Here is a 19,305-nt window from a genome sequence, read left to right as displayed (position 1 = left end):
TCCTGGCTCTTTTAACAAGGACCAGTCTAGAAACAAACAGCCTCAAGGAACAAAGGCTTGTTCCATGTTGAAGGAGGGCCCGTCTCCTTACAGAGGGATGGCCTGGTGAGAATGTTACTGCTACTGCTCTTAAACCATCTTCTCCTAATTGTTTTATTTAACAAGGCAGTTAAGAAGAAATTAATTGGGCTAACTGCCTTGTTCAGAGGCAGAACGGCAGATTTTTACCTTGTCAGCTCGGGGATTCGATCCAGCAACCTTTCTTATGAAGACAATGATGGTGTTAAATATTTACCAGCTTCAACATTACCCTGAAAAGACCTTTAAAGTAGAGGTTTCAGTTTTGTAGAATGAGGAAATGAATCTAACAAGCTATGACTGAAAGAAACAAGAGTTCCCTACTGGTCATGTCTTTGTGATTTAAGGGGGCTAACAACCACCGTCACTGTTCTGCTGCACAACAGTTTCTGCTGACAGCTGAGAGAACAATGCCAGAAAGAGCTGTGTTTTCCCCTAACAAACACGGTCAAATAAACAAATATAACGCCTCTTCGCTGTGGGTCAGCTGGAGGGAGGGAGGGGGGGGGTTTCAACCAAGAAATAACACACATGTTTGAAACACACAGAGTGGAGCACGCATCCCATTCCTCCTCCATGGATCCCTCTTTCATCACTCTCTTCGTACGGCACTCATGCATGGATCCCCGGGGCGAGGTGTAATGGTGTAAAGCTTTGATATGACAGCCTGTATGGCTGAATCTCTAAGGCGATAAGGCCATTCTGTCCTGCTTCACTAGTCTCAGATATGTCATGGGGCCCAGTGGCGCAGGTAGAATGGCATGAACATGGAGAAGCAGCATCTACAGTGGGGAGAACAAGTATTTGATATACCTCCGATTTTGCATGTTTTCCTACTTACAAAGCATGTAGAGGTCTGTAATTTGTATCATAGGTACACTTCAACTGTGAGAGACGGAATCTAAAACAAAAATCCAGAAAATCACATTGTATGATTTTTAAGTAATTAATTTGCATTTTATTGCATGACGTAAGTATTTGATCACCTACCAACCAGTAAGAATTCCGGCTCTCACAGACTTGTTAGTTTTTCTTTAAGAAGCTCTCCTGTTCTCCACTCATTACCTGTATTAACTGCACCTGTTTGAACTCGTTACCTGTATAAAAGACACCTGTCCACACACTCAATCAAACAGACTCCAACCTCTCCACAAAGGCCAAGACCAGAGGGCTGTGTAAGGACATCAGGGATAAAATTGTAGACCTGCACAAGGCTGGGATGGGCTACAGGACAATAGGCAAGCAGCTTGGTGAGAAGGCAACAACTGTTGGAGCAATTATTAGAAAATGGAAGAAGTTCAAGATGATGGTCAATCACCCTCGGTCTGGGGCTCCATGCAAGATCTCACCTCGTGGGGCATCAATGATCATAAGGAAGGTGAGGGATCAGCCCAGAACTACACGGCAGGACCTGGTCAATGACCTGAAGAGAGCTGGGACCACAGTCTCAAAGAAAACCATTAGTAACACACTACACCGTCATGGATTAAAATCCTGCAGCGCACGCAAGGTCCCCCTGCTCAAGCCAGAGCATGTCCAGGCCCGTCTGAAGTTTGCCAATGACCATCTGGATGATCCAGAGGCGGAATGGGAGAAGGTCATGTGGTCTGATGAGACAGAAATATAGCTTTTTGGTCTAAACTCCACTCGCCGTGTTTGGAGGAAGAAGAAGGATGAGTACAACCCCAAGAACAGCATCCCAACTGTGAAGCATGGAGTGGAAACATCATTCTTTGGGGATGCTTTTCTGCAAAGGGAACAGGACGACTGCACCGTATTGAGGGGAGGATGGATGGGGCCATGTATTGCGAGATCTTGGCCAAAAACCTCCTTCCCTGAGTAAGAGCATTGAAGATAGGTCGTGGCTGGGTCTTCCAGCATGACAACGACCCGAAACACACAGCCAGGGCAACTAAGGAGTGGCTCCGTAAGAAGCATCTCAAGGTCCTGGAGTGGCCTAGCCAGTCTCCAGACCTGAACCCAATAGAACATCTTTGGAGGGAGCTGAAAGTCCATGTTATCCAGCAACAGCCCCAAAACCTAAAGGAACTGGAGAAGGTCTGTATGGAGGAGTGGGCCAAAATCCCTGCTGCAGTGTGTGCACACCTGGTCAAGAACTACAGGAAACGTGTGATCTCTGTAATTGCAAACAAAGGTTTCTGTACCAAATATTAAGTTCTGCTTTTCTGATGTATCAAATACTTATGTCATGCAATAAAATGCTAATTAATCATACAATGTGATTTTCTGGATTTTTGTTTTTAGATTCCATCTCTCACAGTTGACGTGTACCTATGATAAAAATTACAGACCTCTACATGCTTTGTAAGTAGGAAAACCTGCAAAATCGGCAGTGTATCAAATACTTGTTCTCCCCACTGTATATAAAGACTCAGAATGTGTGACATGTCCTCTGGGTCACATCAATGGAGGCATGAAGTCAACAGCCTGTAAACAACACATCTCAGTGATATTTTGAGTGTGATACGATGGTATTTGGACTGCTTGCTTAGTGAAAGGCCAGGATAAAGAGTGAACATGTCTGATCCTGAGCTCTCAGCAGTTTCTATGTGCTGTTGGTGAAGCTGGTTAAAAGGACTTGTACATTCTTTATAAAACTTTTTTTTTTTAAATGGGGCTGTTGCTACCACTTTTAGCCTTACCTTTACTCTTCACACAGAGAGACAGGCACATCCTGTTGGTATTAAACATGAAAGCTGATCTCTAGCCATGCTAACATGGTGGTACACCATTACCGAGTGCACTCACGCTATCCCGAACGTTAAGCTCTGGATTATTCAATTCAGACTCACGGAATCAAGTTCTATGCTTTTTTTTCTATGCCACATCTTACATCGAATATCTCTGTGGGAAACCCTTAGGTTGGTCCTCCTGCATGGGGATGACCGCGTCACTCAGCCGTGGCCTAGTTGGACCTGGTCTCCTCTATCCCAGCGACATCTTTCTCCCATTGTTTCCAAAGTGTCCAAAAACAGCCCCAGACATTGAGACATTCCTAGCATCATCTCTGTTGTGAAAATAGTAGCACACTGCGGAGAATATAAACGGGATTGATTGTTCACTGGAAGGGAGGCTGACACTGTTTTATGGTAGACCTGTGAAACATGGAATGCTCAGCTGAACTGAAGTAAACCTTGGCCATGACTATCAACTAACTGTTTGGGTTATTATCGGCCATGATCTCCATGCATTTTAGCAGTATCTTATCTCTTCAAATGTAATGGGGGATAGCATACCCTTACTGGTTCAGTTACCAATCAACAGTCATCATAAGACCCCCGTTGGAATCATTCAGAGTGGATCCCAGTGCATACTGGCCGACCCTTAGTAACCCAGTACTCCACTGAGGGCTGTCCTTACCTGAGAGGGGCTCCCTTGGCTTCACCTCCTCCACCACTTCCTCCTCCACCACCTCCTCTTCATGAGACGAGTGGTCTGCCACAGACTCCCTCTTCAGCTTACCCAGGCCCACCATCTTCATGAAGGAGAGCCGGCGGCTGGAAGAGTCGCCCCCCTCGCTCTCTGAGCACAGCTCCCCGTTGGGCAGGCTTTCCTTGCGAAGGCTCTCCCTGCACTTCCCTGCAAATCTGTGCAGAGAAGAGGTGGAATTGAGGGTTAAGGGGTTATGTTATAGGAGATGTGGGCTGGGCTCAACATCCTCTACTAAACCACTCCTCAACAGCTTTTCTCTACACCTCTCATACCTGAGTAAGCTTCCCTCTACACCTCTCGTACCTGAGTAAGTTTCCCTCTACACCTCTCGTACCTGAGTAAGCTTCCCTCTACACCTCTTGTACCTGAGTAAGCTTCCCTCTGAGCTCCGTCGGCCCTTCTTCTTCTTCTCTGAGGTGGGGGTGCTTGCTACGGACCCCTGAGGGGAAGGGGTGGCAGTGCCCTTACTGCGGCCTGACATACGGAGCCCCTTGCCCAGCTTGCCCAGAGTCTTCAGTGGGGAGACGCCTCGGATACGGTCCAGGGTGCCCTTGAACGAACTCTTCCCGCCACGTCTCTCCTCGTTCGCCTCGTTCTCATCCTCCTCGTCTTCGAAGGGGTTACGGTCTCGTGGCGCGCCACCGTCCAGGAGTGAGTTTGCCTGAGCCCATTTCTCATTGCCACTGGGCTCCTCAAAGGCGCTGGATTTCAGGTTCAGGCTCATTTTGCGAAGGATCAGCTCGCCACGCGTGTTCTCCAACTCCCCGTTCACCCTGCTGCCTCCCTTCAGCCGCGCTGGGAGGTTCTTGAGGATGGGCATGCTTCCACTTGGGGTTTAAACTAAGGGACAGAGAGAGAAAGAGATGTGGAATGATTACTTAGGACCTCTTCCAAGAGAGACCTGAATAAAACTGATAGCACAGTATGTCACACATCTTTCTTTGTTCATTTTAGTAGGCTACCTAATAAGATTTAGTCTGATACAGCTAACGAGGATAGTTACTAAAGTAACTCAGATATACAGTTTACGATAACAGTCATCTGTTCACCCAGTGTTATCGCCCCACCCTTGTGCCGGGTAATAGGATAGCTCAGATACAGGATGGTTATCAGCAATCATTAATCATCTTTAAAGAGAGAGTCTATCTGATAAAACATTAACAGGTAACCTTCTGCCTTTACCACCCAAACAGGAATCACCATGGAAACACCAACCTTGCTTCCGTTTGGGTGGGAAGACGGTTGTGAATAGATGTGCTATGCTATCATGGTCATGTGGCTGAGGTCCAGGATCTGGGCCTATTTTATTAGGTTTCAGATCCTTGTTCTACTTGTTTATGTGCTACAGTCTTTGATGCCCTTTGACCCTTTTCAATAAAACATGTTTGTCCCTCTTCGTGGGCTTCCTGCCACACCGAGAGCCCTGGGATATTTACGGCTGGAGACAAGGGGAAGGGACAACGCTGAATCACTTCCTCCTTATGTGTATGTGTGTGCTCAAAAAGCTTTGGGAAAATGATGGAGACCGCTATTTCCGTGCCCTTACTTTGGGGAAATTGAAAGTGACCTCTGAGAACATTTGAGTGGAAAGTCCTGAATTGATCACTTGAAAACTCAAGAGACCTCTGCTCACCAGTTTACAATGGTCTCCTTCCTACTCCTACTGATACCCGATACAAACATAAAAAGTATTGATTTTGTTATAAAAAAGGAATAAAAATTCCTTGATGAATTCTGGGTAAACTATAAACTAAGTCAAACATTATGAATGGTACGCTTGGGATATAGCATATTCTAAAACACATTCCATATTAGATTTTAAAAAATGACTTGATTTATGATGTTTCACAGTAACGTGCATGGCTTTACACAAATTATTATGGCCATGGCATTTTAAATTCCCAAAGAAGAACTATTGTTTTGTAGCGTCCCTAAGTGTTTTAGAATGACAGTGCTTCTGGATGCTTTTTCCATGTGGGTAGCTGGGGCATTCAAGGTGTCCATGTACAATCAGAGAGCCAACCTTCAGGGGAACTACACTGATATAGTTGTGATATTGTATAGGAGCTTCATACACAGCTGAACTTATTTAGACCAGGTCGTCGGCTTGGAAAAAAACCCACCTGTCTAGAGAGGGGAAGTAACCATGGGGCAAAGGAAAACTGCTACGACTGATGACTGGTTTGTGGCAAGGGATATTACATAACAGTGAACCCTTTCACTTTTGTTTACACAACATGAACTTAGCCTATACAATGTCTATATGAGTCCAATAGATGTGATCGAATAGGATTATAAATGTGTTATTACACACCCTTACTAATGAAGTTAGATCTTGTCCATTTGGTTCCATGTCATGACTTGCAGAAAAGCCATGTGAGCAAACAACAAGAAGCAAGCACAAATAGCGGCGTGACAACAAGGAAACAAAAAAGATACCGAATAGTTCTGCAAAGCAAATGCCAGGCCTATCCTTGACCTTTGGTAGTCAACACAAAGCCTCATGAACAATGGCTTTCTAAATTCACAGATATCAACATGAAACGTGATGTTGACAACCCGAGTTACGTAAGCATGTGGCATTGCAGACAGTTGGTGACACCAGCGACACGGATGTCTGATAAGCTTATGAGAGCGGCTGTAACAAGTGGTCCCGTGGACAGCCCTCCCTGTTGTTTATCCCGTGCTCTCCCACACCTCCTCATCTACTCAGCTACTAAAGCCACACTGCAATTCCTGCTCTAATTATAACCTAATCAGAGCTGCCATTATGAAAGCAGCGGTTAGATCACTGGGGGAGATACGGGGACCACTTTCCCAGACTAACTCCACTTCCTGTCTCGTCCAGGACCAAGTAGCAGACAAAAGGGACAGGTTCCCATTGGTCCCCTCCTCTCCACTTCTCCAACAGGCCAACAGCACAACTCACCAGCCAGGCCAGACATCTCTGTTAAGTTAACACACACTATCGAGGGTCTCATCTCTCTTGACACAGATAAACTTCAAAAGCTTGTACATCATGTCCTTCTGGATTGGCTGGATATGTATGATGCCAATGTGTTTTTTTTTTATAGCCATATCAACAAATAACACTATTTAATCTCATGTCTTGAATAGGCCTACACTCAGGCTTGACCTTCAGCTATTTAACATTTTAGAATACGTTTGAACTGTCGAACTGAACACAATAGTGTGTAATTGAAGACTTCACTTGGTCCAAAGTCCCCTCTCTGCAGACATCTTGTCTCTTCAGAAGGGAGAGAGCGGGCATCAGGCTACTGCAGAGAGGCCAGGCCTACCGTCAAGATGTGTCAGATATGAGGGGCTCCGCTGCGGCTCCATTCTGGCCTAAGGCCACTCACTGAAGGCAGCGGTTAGAGGACAGGCCCAATATTGTTGGAAGGGCCCCAAAAACATACGGTCTTGTATAACTTTCCTTGAGGACAGAAGCTGTTCTGAGAGTGACAGTGTTATGGAGACTGGCGACATGGGTCGGTGAATCCAATTAAACATATTAGCAACATAGGAAATACCTGTATGAGTAAGTACGATTAGTTTGTAAAGGCTGTTTTTTTTTCTCTCAATTATATCCTCATCTATGAGGTAAAATGTATCAACATGTGATTTCGCCCCTCAACGTCCTTGATTGACCAGATTTCCTCTCAATCAAGGCTTCCAATCTCAGTGTTGGCTATGAACAATGAGCTCTAATACCTTGCCAATCATCAGGATAATGTTAAAGGATGAAGCAAAGCAGTTCACTATCATATCAGCATTGCTCAGTAGCTGCAACAGTTCACATAATGGCTGTGCGTGCCCTACAAGACCTCTGCTAAGATTGTGTTTTTTCCATGACACTTCCCTTATTTCAACATATTTAGGGCAGTAAATTGTTAACTGACACGGGGCTGGCTGTGAGCAGAGCTAAGGGGGGGTGGGGGGGGGGGGGGGGGGGGGGGGGTAGATCTAAAGGGGGGGGTGGGGGGGGGTTCTTCTGCAGGAAGAAAATATGTCACAGTCAGCTCATTTAGAGTTCAGTTCTCCTGAGAGTACAGAGGAATAAATCATGAATCTCTTGAAAATACTTGAGTTTATAAAGAGAGTTAATAAATCATATATATTCGACAAAGGTTTGGCCTGAGTTGTCTCAGAATAAATATGACTTATTAACTGATCAGGTTAGTCTCTAACGCAGAACCCTGAGCATGACTCTCTTTAGAAACTCAAGCATTTTCAAGAGATTCAGGAATGAGTCACATGCCTCAATTAGCTACAGATTGTAACACCAGATAATGTGTAATAATTATTCAACTGTCGATTATTACAATCTGTAGCTAATCCCAGACCAGAGTTTGTCATAGCCTACTGCCACAAAAATATAACACAAATGCTAAAAATCGGAGATGATCTCTGCAAAAACCTTTCAATTAAACACCCCCCAAAATACAGCACTTTATGTTTCATCATACACAACATAACAACACTGAAAACGAATTCATACATTAACAACGTCTAAATGTATCACATTTCCCTAGACATTACTGTTTGTAGGTTAATGCCATTTGTCAATGTCATCAGTGTCAGTCTATTAGTGACAAAATCATAATGGGTATCCAATAACAATCCGAGAAACACACAACAGATGAATCTACTTACATGATTCATGATTAGTCGCTTATTAAAAACATGAACCAAAAATACAAATAAAAGTGAAATCCTTGAGCTAGTCAAAACCAAGATAAGGTCGTCTCGTCAGGTGAGAGACTGCTGCGCTCAGTGCGCTGCGGAGAGTTCCATAAAGCTTCCACCCTTTATTTTCTGTGGGCTGGTTTCTGAACTCCTCGCCTATCGCTGTCACTCGCAGCAGTCGCGTTGGCATCGCGCAAAAGCATTGACAACTGTGCGACTGAGTTCTCCAGAGTTGCTGTTATAATCAAGTTCCTAAGTTTTATCTTACAGACTTGTAATGCCACTCTGTCTTTTCCGCGCGTTTCCATTAAAATAGTATACATCCGCGTAATGGAAGAAAAAAAACACAGATGGGATTCCCCTTGAATTTCCAATTAGGTGCTACAGTGCTACACTATACCTGTCACATTATGACCCAGGATCAGCCAATATCATGAGCTTCTGGCAATCATCCCAACTGATGATTTATTAGGAATGTGGACAGTTTATTCACGAAAGCGATGCCGTATGAAATGTCATGTGTTATGCATTACATTATTGTGTTATGCAAGCCTACCTATCATGATGAGCATTGATGGCAATATTCAATAACGGATATTGTAGGATAGGTGTTGCCATAGAGTTAGAATTGAATCCTAACAGGCTCCCTACACATATTTTTTCCAAAAGAACATGTCCATTAAAACCTCCACAGGATTGGTGGGTCCTCCGCTGGACAGTTGAACTAACGTAGGCTAATGTGATTAGCATGAGATTGGAATTGACAAGAAAATTTACCAGGACTGATATTGTCAGAAAGCATAAATTCTTGTTAATCTAACTGTGCTGTCCAATTTACAGTAGCTATTACAGTGAAAGAATAACATGCAATTGTTTGAGGAAAGTGCACAGTTATGAACTTGAAAATGTATTAATAAACCAATTAGGCACATTTGGGCAGTCTTGATGCAATGCAATGGTTCATTGGATCAGCCTAAAACTTTGCACATTCACTGCTGCCATCTAGTGGCCAAAATCTAAACTGCGTCTGGGCTGGAATAATACATTATGGCCTTTCTTTTGCATTTCAAAGAGGATGGTACAAAAAAATACAAAAAAACACATGTTTTTTTCTTTGTATTATCTCATCTCTTACCAGATCTAATGTTTTATATTCCCCTACAAACAATTCCACAAACGTCAAAGTGTTTCCTTTCAAATGGTATCAAGAATATGCATGCCCTTGCTTCAGGTCCTGAGCTACAGGCAGTTAGATTTGGGTATGTCATTTTAGGCAAAAATTGAAAGAAAAAGGGCTGATCCTTTAAGATTGAATGTAAAAGTTCACCTTGTGCCTTGTGAACGGATGGAGCACACCCCTCAACAGGTCAATGCCCTGTCTCTGCCCTTCTCTCACTGGCCTGTAAGTTGTCCAGAACAAACGGCCTCAGCACGCGCTGAGAGGAAGTCCCTCAAATACAAATCAGTTCACTCTCAAAAAGACAATAGGAGTTGTGTACGAGTGCGTCTCGGCGGGATACATTTCATTTGTGGCAGCCAATATGGACGCCATTGTTTGGGAGCCGTGTTGGACGAAGCACCCCAGACGTCATAAACTCCCGTTTCCCTCGCAATTCAGGCACTCAATATCAACATTGAGAAATCAGTTTGAGCCTGGGAGGCTGAGAGTACGGTAAACAATTGGGTAAAGCTTAGCCGCTGATGTATTGATGCATAAACAAAGGATGGTCCCGGAGAGTACCCTTTCAGCCTGGCTGACCTGGAAAACCATCTTAACATTCTACAAGGTTAAGTCAAGGGGGCAAGTCAGAGAGTCTAATACACATTCATCACAAATATTTACTCTCCATAGCTGGTGGACACTTAGAATAGCAATAGTTTCTTATAAGTGTTTTTTTGCACAACACTCACCGCTGGACACAGACTCTGAACCGGTATAATGAGAGGCACCACCAGTCACCTTGGCTAAGGCAGTTGGCCTGCAGTTCTGGACAGTTGTGTACTCAGTTACCCCACCTCACATAGTGCCAAGTCATCGTGGAATACCATTGTGCACGATAACTTATTTGTCAGGACCAATGAGTTGCATGAAGATACACTACAGCAGGGGTGTCAAACTCATTCCATGGCGGGCCTGGTGTCTACGGGTTGAGAGTACTGCATGGATGAGAGTTGGAATGAAAGATATCATCTTTGCCACTTTTCAGCATTCCATTGAGTGAGTCCCCGCACGTCCTGTCCCAAACAGACCGAACTAATCAATTACAGAGCAGCGATTGGATCTGTCTGAGTGGAAGCACTGTGAGCACATCACTAGTCAGGTCTGTTCCTGTTGATTGCCATGGGGGTGGCGAGAGGGACAGGAAACATGGCTCCTGGCAGCACATCTAAAGCCTGCCGTGAATACAGAGTGGCTATTCCACTGTGTGCCTTGGCTTCTATATGGAGGAGCCTGCAATTGGAGTGTATTTCAGGCTTTAGGGAACAGGAAATAGCAACGCATAATATTGCCTTCTTCATTGTTAAGTGCAACATTCTCTCTCTGTCTCTCCATCCTTTTCCCCAAGCTGTCACCACAGTCCACCTTGGCAGCGTTTCAACGGTTTCGCAACGGCCCCCAGCAGACCTGTTGGTTCATGTTGGATCCTAAACGGCCAGATGTACTATTATTTTGGTTTTAGATAGGGAGTTATCTTCAGGTCATCTTCCTGACTGCGGAAGATAGGTAACAGAATGAGGGTAGGTCTAGTTGCTCAATACTTTTTGTTGTAGAAGTTCTACCACTGAGGTTGAGGAATTCCTAAACGAACAAGATTATATGATGTTATTAGAAAAGGGTTCCATCTTTTGCGTTAACTTTCACATTCTCAAACTCTGCAGAAATGGGCAGGTAGCATTTTGCTACTGATAAATTAAGCTATAAGATGCTAAAAACATTTTTGTTGTTTGTCGCCATGGTTATGTAACATTCCCCAATGCAGCACCTGTGTGTGGGGTCAACAGGGGGCGCTCCAATCATAGCCTGCCTGCATCCTGTACTGATCGCCCCACACGGGCCACAGGAAGCCCCCTCGGAGCACCTCTACCACCCCTCACTGAGTGAAGGGCCCCTATTGAATGCCCTCGGTTCATCAGTCTCAGTGCATCAATCTGTCCCCTGTCCCACTCAAACACACACAGCCAACAGCACAGGAGGAATTAAGGTTATCCTTTATTTGCGCTGACTGCAGTAAGTAGCATCCTGCTGCCTTCACGATTCACCCATCTGGGGAGCGGATAGACGTCAAACTCGTTTCCCTGACCTGAAGAGGTTTAGAGTGTTCTAATTCAATGCTAATTCAGGTGGACGGAGGAGGAAGGTAGCCAGCCTATCACTCAGCAGGCGAGTCATTTGTAATGTAGACTGTAGGAATAAGAGGATAAAAAAGGATCTCACAGAACAATTTTTGTCACCAAAGGGTGCGCTGTAATGGCTTGGTGACAAACATAATCATGTACAGTATACTCCCACACATCCCATGTTTCTCTCTCTGCCTCAGCTTTTCCTTCCTGAGTTAAACTCTTTTGTAATCATGATATTGGTTCCGCTGACCTTGGCAACATGGCCATGATGTCCTTAGTTTGGCAGGCCTCGTTGTTGACAATTAAGTTGCTCTTTGTTTGTCACGTTTGTATTGCTTGCTTTTGTTTACTAGTCATAGTACACTGTGAAAATAGAAAGACTCATAACACCATGATTGTGTAATGAAACCATGAAAAGTAATGCCTCTAAGCTGAGATCTGGTGTTCGGAGCGTGTTGGAATGTAAACTCAATGAACAGTACCAGTCAAAAGTTTGGACACATCTACTCATTCAAGGGTTTTTCTTGATTTGTTTGACTATTTTCTACATTGTAGAATAATAGTGAAGACATCAAAACTATGAAATAACACATATGGAATCATGTAGTAACCAAAAAAGTGTGAAACAAATCTAAATCTATTTAATATTTGAGATTCTTCAAAGTAGCCACCTTTTGCATTGATGACAGCTTTGCACACTCTTGGCATTCTCCTTAAGAGTTGGTGGCAGCTCAGTTGCCACTAGTTTTGGCGTTACAAAGCAACTCATTTTAACGGTGTAGCTATCCACTTAACACACTTTATAGCCTGGAAACATTGTATTATCTCTCATAAGGTACCGTGACTGCTATATCTACTGCATTACTGTACTGACTACAGCATTATGTTATACCACACCGTGTACCATCACTTAGGCTAGACAGAAACTTTTACATGGTAAGTTTGGAAGTACTGGTGAGATCGTTCAATGTTGAAATCCTTAGTGGCAACAGGTCTTGTTCCCTTGAACTGTCCTAACTGTAATTGTCTAGGTGTACCTCTGTGACTAATGGGGGCCTTGGTTGCATGGTTCCTCACTGTGAGACATCTCACAAGAAGGCTTATACTGGCCACTGTACATTGGCTTGTATTAAGCTACTGTTCATATGTTGCATCTTTAGACTTTGTCATTGTCGCTCTAATGTTTATAGAAAAGGTTATTGAGATTTTCCCGTGACTGTGCGTGCGTCACGAACATGCAGGAATAAACAATACAGACAACAGAGATTCCATGAAGGACACTCAGATAACCATCAATGACTCATCAGATTGCTACTCCCTCAACACTGGACATGTGGTCAGCGGTCAGTGTAATTCAAATGTGCTACACCGCATCAAACAAGGCTTTCATACCATTGAAACATTGATTAAAACGGCACCGAAGTTAAAGCGTCACCCACGAAATTCTGTAAAAAAATAATTATACATTGCACTCTTCACATTTCATCCATAAAACATGATAAAAACAGCCAACAGATGAACAGCTGTGGATAGTCCACTATGTGGGCTGTTTCTAGAAGGACTAAAGTGAAGCAAATCTGCTCTGTATGTACAGTGCATTCAGAAGGTCATCAGACCCCTTGACTTTTTCCACATTATGTTACGTTACAGCCTTATTCTAAAACTGATTCAATTGATTTTTCCCCCTCTTCATCAATCTACACAAAAATACCCCATAATGACAAAGCAAAAACAGACTTTTAGAATTTATTGCAAATGTAATTAAAATACTTTGTACTTTGTTGAAGTACTCAAGTACTCAGTACTTTGTTGAAGCACCTTTTGGCAGTGATTACAGCTTAGGTATGACGCTACAAGCTTGGCACACCTGTATTTGGCTGTGTGCTTAGGGTTGTTGTCCTATTGGAAGGTGAACCCTATTAGATGTTCCAGAGCCCCAGTCTGAGGTCCTGAGCGCTCTGGAGTAGGTTTTCATCAAGGATCTCTCTGTACTTTACTCCATTCATCTTTTCAGAGTGACCATCGGGTTCTTGGTCACCTCCCTGACCAAGGCATTTCTCCCCCAATTGCTCAGTTTGGCCGGGTGGCCAGCTCTTGGAAGAGTTTTGGTGGTTCCAAACTTCTTCAATTTAAGAATGATGGAGGCCACTGTGTTCTTGGGGACCTTCAATGCTGCAGACATTTTTTGGTAACCTTCCCCAGATCTGTACCTTGACACAATCTTGTCTCTGCGCTCTACTGACAATCCCTTCGACCTCATGGCTTGGTTTTTGCTCTGACGTGCACTGTAAACTGTGGGACCTTATATACAGTGCCTTGCGAAAGTATTAGGCCCCCTTGAACTTTGCGACCTTTTGCCACATTTCAGGCTTCAAACATAAAAGATATAAAACTGTATTTTTTGGGGAAGAATCAACAACAAGTGGGACACAATCATGAAGTGGAACGACATTTATTGGATAAATACAATCCACCTGTGTGTAATCAAGTCTCCATATAAATGCACCTGCACTGTGATAGTCTCAGAGTTCCGTTAAAAGCGCAGAGAGCATCATGAAGAACAAGGAACACACCAGGCAGGTCCGAGATACTGTTGTGAAGAAGTTTAAAGCCGGATTTGGATACAAAAAGATTTCCAAAGCTTTAAACATCCCAAGGAGCACTGTGCAAGGGAGAATATTGAAATGGAAGGAGTATCAGACCACTGCAAATCTACCAAGACCTGGCCGTCCCTCTAAACTTTCAGCTCATACAAGGAGAAGACTGATCAGAGATGCAGTCAAGAGGCCCATGATCACTCTGGATGAACTGCAGACCTCTACAGCTGAGGTGGGAGACTCTGTCCATAGGACAACAATCAGTCGTATATTGCACAAATCTGGCCTTTATGGAAGAGTGGCAAGAAGAAAGCCATTTCTTAAAGATATCCATAAAAAGTGTTGTTTAAAGTTTGCCACAAGCCACCTGGGAGATATACCAAACATGTGGAAGAAGGTGCTCTGGTCAGATGAAACCAAAATTGAACTTTTTGGCAACAATGCAAAACGTTATGTTTGGCGTAAAAGCAACACAGCTCATCACCCTGAACACACCATCCCCACTGTCAAACATGGTGGTGGCAGCATCATGGTTTGGGCCTGCTTTTCTTCAGCAGGGACAGGGAAGATGGTTAAAATTAATGGGAAGATGGATGGAGCCAAATACAGGACCATTCTGGAAGAAAACCTGATGGAGTCTGCAAAAGACCTGAGACTGGGACGGAGATTTGTCTTCCAACAAGACAATGATCCAAAACATAAAGCAAAATCTACAATGGAATGGTTCAAAAATAAACATATCCAGGTGTTAGAATGGCCAAGTCAAAGTCCAGACCTGAATCCAATCGAGAATCTGTGGAAAGAACTGAAAACTGCTGTTCACAAATGCTCTCCATCCAACCTCACTGAGCTCGAGCTGTTTTGCAAGGAGGAATGGGAAAAAAATTCAGTCTCTCGATGTGCAAAACTGATAGAGACATACCCCAAGCGACTTACAGCTGTAATCGCAGCAAAAGGTGACGCTACAAAGTATTAACTTAAGGGGGCTGAATAATTTTGCACGCCCAATTTTTCCGTTTTTGATTTGTTAAAAAAGTTTGAAATAGCCAATAAATGTCATTCCACTTCATGATTGTGTCCCACTTGTTGTTGATTCTTCACAAACAAATACAGTTTTATATCTTTATGTTTGAAGCCTGAAATGTGGCAAAAGGTCGCAAAGTTCAAGGGGGCCGAAAACTTTCGCAAGGCACTGTAAGGTGTATAAATTAGCAAACATTACGAAAAACCTGTTTTCAATTAGTCTTTATGGGGTGTTGTGTGTAGATTGATGAGGATTTTTTAATTTATTTAATCTATTTTAGAATAAGACTGTAACATAACAAAATGTGGAAAAAGGGAAGGGGTCTGAATACTTTCCGAAATGCACTGTATATTCATGTAGTTATCGATGCATGGCTTTTCCTGGTCCACAAGGCTTTGGAGCCCTGTCTGTATTATAAGTGCTGCAATACATGATAACAAAATACTGATATTGGAGGAAGTTCTATTTAAATGATGTTATTCTATAGGCCCTAGTAGAGACACAACAGCAGACACATAAACATTCCATAAAGACTATACATGAAACAACAGTGATATACTGTATGACTCTGAAGAAGGCAAACAGAATGTTATCCACTGAATTCTGCCGCTCACTGGTCTCTCATTGGTCTCCACTCTGACCAATACGGAACCCAAGCCCTGCTCTCTATGAGTGGGTGAGGACACATGCTTCTGAGGAGAGCTCTGACTGGAGCCCAACCAAACCAGGGGCACCTAGACAACATGAAACTGAGATGAAAAGACTAAAATGGCATCACCCGGGGCCCAGATTCCAGCTCTTACCTTGTTATGCTGTTAAAAAGAGGATCCCTGTGATTCTCACAGCAGTGGCATCCCTGGCCACACGGGCAATGTAGCTGGTCGAAGTGGGTGTGTGAGTGGCTATGTCCTCGCAGGTCCGACAGCTCAGAAGTTATGCCTGCTTCTCCGTTCCAGAGGCTCGTCTGGACTCCAGGGCTGGCGTTGGCCATTTCCTGCCTATAGCGCAAGATGCTTTTTCCTGAGGAAGCGGGCCATCCCATTTTTGCCCCCCCAACCCTGCCTCCTCCTCCACAGCGAGCTACAGGCCCCTCAGGGAGAGAGGCTGATTATACTAATTGCCTTTGGAGAGGGGGGGGGGGAGTTAATGTGGCTAGACTTTCATTTCATTTATTAATTTGTTTGTTTGTTTTAGACCCAGATGTATATTGAATCCCCCCACCTCATAGAGATGATCTATTTGAAGTAATCTACCATAGGCAACCCCCCTATGCCCTATCCCTATCCACCGGATCTAGAATTTGTTTTGGAGTATTCTCCCGTCACCTACTTGTTTTGAACTTTGTTTATGAACGTATTCTGCAATGAACACACCTACCTATGTGGTCATAGAGTTCATGTGTAAAAGCTCTTTGTTTGAGGCCCATGTTTGTTTATGTGCTTTGAGCATCTGTGAGACTTTGGGATGTATTGATGCTGTGGAACAATGCACTTGGAATTCTAACCCTTTACTGTACACTGTTTGTCCAGCCCACTTAATAGCCTTAGTCTTTTGGAGCATGATTTGTCAACCTTTAGAGTGGTGTCAAGTTTTTTTTTTTTTGGGGGGGGGGGGGGATTTCCTCTCATTTGAACATTGTCATAAGGAGCACATGTCCAACTTCATAAAAAGTGTTTTCCCATCTCAAGAGGTTACATTTAGTACTATAGTAAATGCCTTAAGTAACAGGGTTGATGATTTCATCATAAAACAGAGGTAAATCCCCTTGCAATAGGGGGGAGGGGGGGGTTGTTGTGCGCAACAGGGAGAGGCGATTAAAATTAAGCTTAACAAATTTTATTTTATTATTTATTTTTACATTTACAGCCTGTCTAACTATGGGTAACAGGGTTGACATCTTATGTTCAACCCGCTCATTTCCCCACCACAAAACACCAGAACATCGGCAAAAATAGTAGAACCGGCTTTTACTCTATGGTTGACTAAATGTTCAATGTTTGGTTAGATGTTCAATGTTTGGTTAGATGTTCAATGTTTGGTTAGATGTTCAATGTTTGGTTAGATGTTCAATGTTTGGTTAGATGTTCAATGTTTCTTTTTTGAAAAGGAATAGTTTCACCACATAAAAACGAGAGTTCAGTTCACGTTACAGGGTTGACTTTAAAATGAGGTAGACATCAATTATTCACTAATCACATTAAAGAAATCATCATTTTCAGAAATGACTGACTTTAGTCAAAGCAACAAAATACAATGATGTGAAAACTTGGGAGAAATTTGCGGATGAAGTGGGTTAAAATCTTCCTAGATTTTAACCCACTTCACAGAGTGCAAAATGCTGGATTTTGACACTTTAGCAAGTCTTAATTAAAATAAATCTGATTTTAAATAGGAATAATGTATGTAGTCAGTATGAAAGGGGCACATTTATTAATATAACAGGCTTTTAAAATGCAATAGTTGTGCACAATTTCTACTTCAAATATCAAAGGGACACAAAAGGCAATCATTTTGTGGGAACGACCCTTACAAGGTCTAAATGCATACGCATAACAAACCATCATGTCAACGGGGAAAGTTCACTTCACAAGTCCATCTGATTCCACAGACCAGAAGTCCTTAATGCCCGGGTGGAATGTGTCATGTTTACTTCACAAACATAGACAAAGGTGTGTTGAGCCTGGTTGGTCTGTGTCTGGTGGAACAGCGGAGCTTCAGCAACAAACAGGCATATACATACACAAAGCGTTTTTTGAGCAACAGAAAATTGTTAAATTGAAGCTAACGTCCGTAGCATGATGCTGAGCTCAAACGAGATGCGGCATGATGTACTACAGTACCCATAATAATGCTCTGTAAGCGGTTGTATCTTACTAATGACGTTCCTGAAGCTGACTCTATGGTGTCCTTAATATAATGAGAAAGGAAATGTTGACTTGTGTTCTCCTGCCATCTACAGGTTATTCCAATGAACCATGACAGTCTGTCAGATTAGATAGTATTGGATTGGTTTGAGCAAGAGTTCATACTGTAGGATTGCTGTGATAAAGTTATGGGTGCTTGAAAAATCTGACCTGTCTCTGATATTACATGCAACCTCGGGCTGACACTTCAGTTAGCATCATATAGGCTACTATCTATCTACCAACCCCCACACCATAGCAATCGATTTACAATGATGGTAAATGGGTTGACCCCTATGGGATTAAATAAACACCCGGTTTGTCAAAAGAGTAGACTGTCATGACAAAATGTAATGTTGTTGTAAATTACTCAGTACATTTAGCCAGAAGAGGGCGCTGTTTATCAATACGACTCATAGCATTTGTTTTATTTATTTTAAACACGGGCCTTCTCTATGGTACAGCAGCATGTAAATACAGCCTCTAATCTATAAAACACTATGCTGATAATGATTCAAAGTTACTCTGGGAAACATTGAATTCAAAATGTATTTAAACCAATACAGCCAACCGAGATCTACACATTTACAAACCGTGTTGAAACTCGTGTAAAAAAAACAAAAAAACAATTGTGTACCTGAGGCACATAGAAACCCAACTGTACTCCTATCCTTTAGCTGACTGAAAATCCTCTACAGATATACAAATATTTTGGTAAGAAATAAAATTACCTGGTATTCCTGACAGCTTAAATGTTATCTTAAATTATCCTTAATAGCTAGTCTAAACCATCTTTGAGTGGCAGTTGACAACCTACCAAGCAATACTGCTTGGTATTCATAAAAAATATCCTTTGTAGCTTTATCTATATCGTCATTAAAATCATTGGGAATATCACAACAATATTTCTCCCCCTTTAAATATATATATCTATATACTACTCAAAAAAATAAAGGGAACACTTAAACAACACAATGTAACTCCCAAGTCAATCACACTTCTGTGAAATCAAACTGTCCACTTAGGAAGCAACACTGATTGACAATAAATTTCACATGCTGTTGTGCAAATGGAATAGACAACAGGTGGAAATTATAGGCATTTAGCAAGACACCCCCAATAAAGGAGTGGTTCTGCAGGTGGTGACCACAGACCACTTCTCAGTTCCTATGCTTCCTGGCTGATGTTTTGGTCACTTTTGAATGCTGGCGGTGCTTTC

The 19,305-nt window shown here is 42.9% G+C and overlaps 1 protein-coding gene across 2 annotated transcripts in view; it reads right to left on the bottom strand.

Moving 5' to 3' along the window:
• The window catches only part of exoc3l2b (exocyst complex component 3-like 2b), a 41,145-nt gene extending 25,035 nt beyond the window's left edge, over positions 1-16,110 (bottom strand). Inside the window, exons 1-3 of one of the 2 annotated variants that reach the window (XM_031790529.1) lie at positions 15,987-16,110; positions 3,897-4,371; positions 3,460-3,686 (exon numbers count right to left, since the gene is read on the bottom strand). In XM_031790529.1, the coding sequence (XP_031646389.1) occupies positions 3,460-3,686; positions 3,897-4,351 (682 nt within the window). In that variant the 5' untranslated portion in view covers positions 4,352-4,371; positions 15,987-16,110. Of the gene's footprint in view, positions 1-3,459; positions 3,687-3,896; positions 4,372-8,187; positions 8,450-15,986 lie in introns of those variants that run through there. The other variant, XM_031790530.1, reaches the window with a different exon arrangement.
• Between the last annotated feature and the right edge of the window lie 3,195 nt (positions 16,111-19,305).

The sequence above is a fragment of the Oncorhynchus kisutch genome, linkage group LG15 (genome assembly GCF_002021735.2).
Source record: "Oncorhynchus kisutch isolate 150728-3 linkage group LG15, Okis_V2, whole genome shotgun sequence".
Classification (NCBI taxonomy): domain Eukaryota; kingdom Metazoa; phylum Chordata; class Actinopteri; order Salmoniformes; family Salmonidae; genus Oncorhynchus; species Oncorhynchus kisutch.
This window is presented reverse-complemented; position numbering and strand designations above follow the sequence as displayed.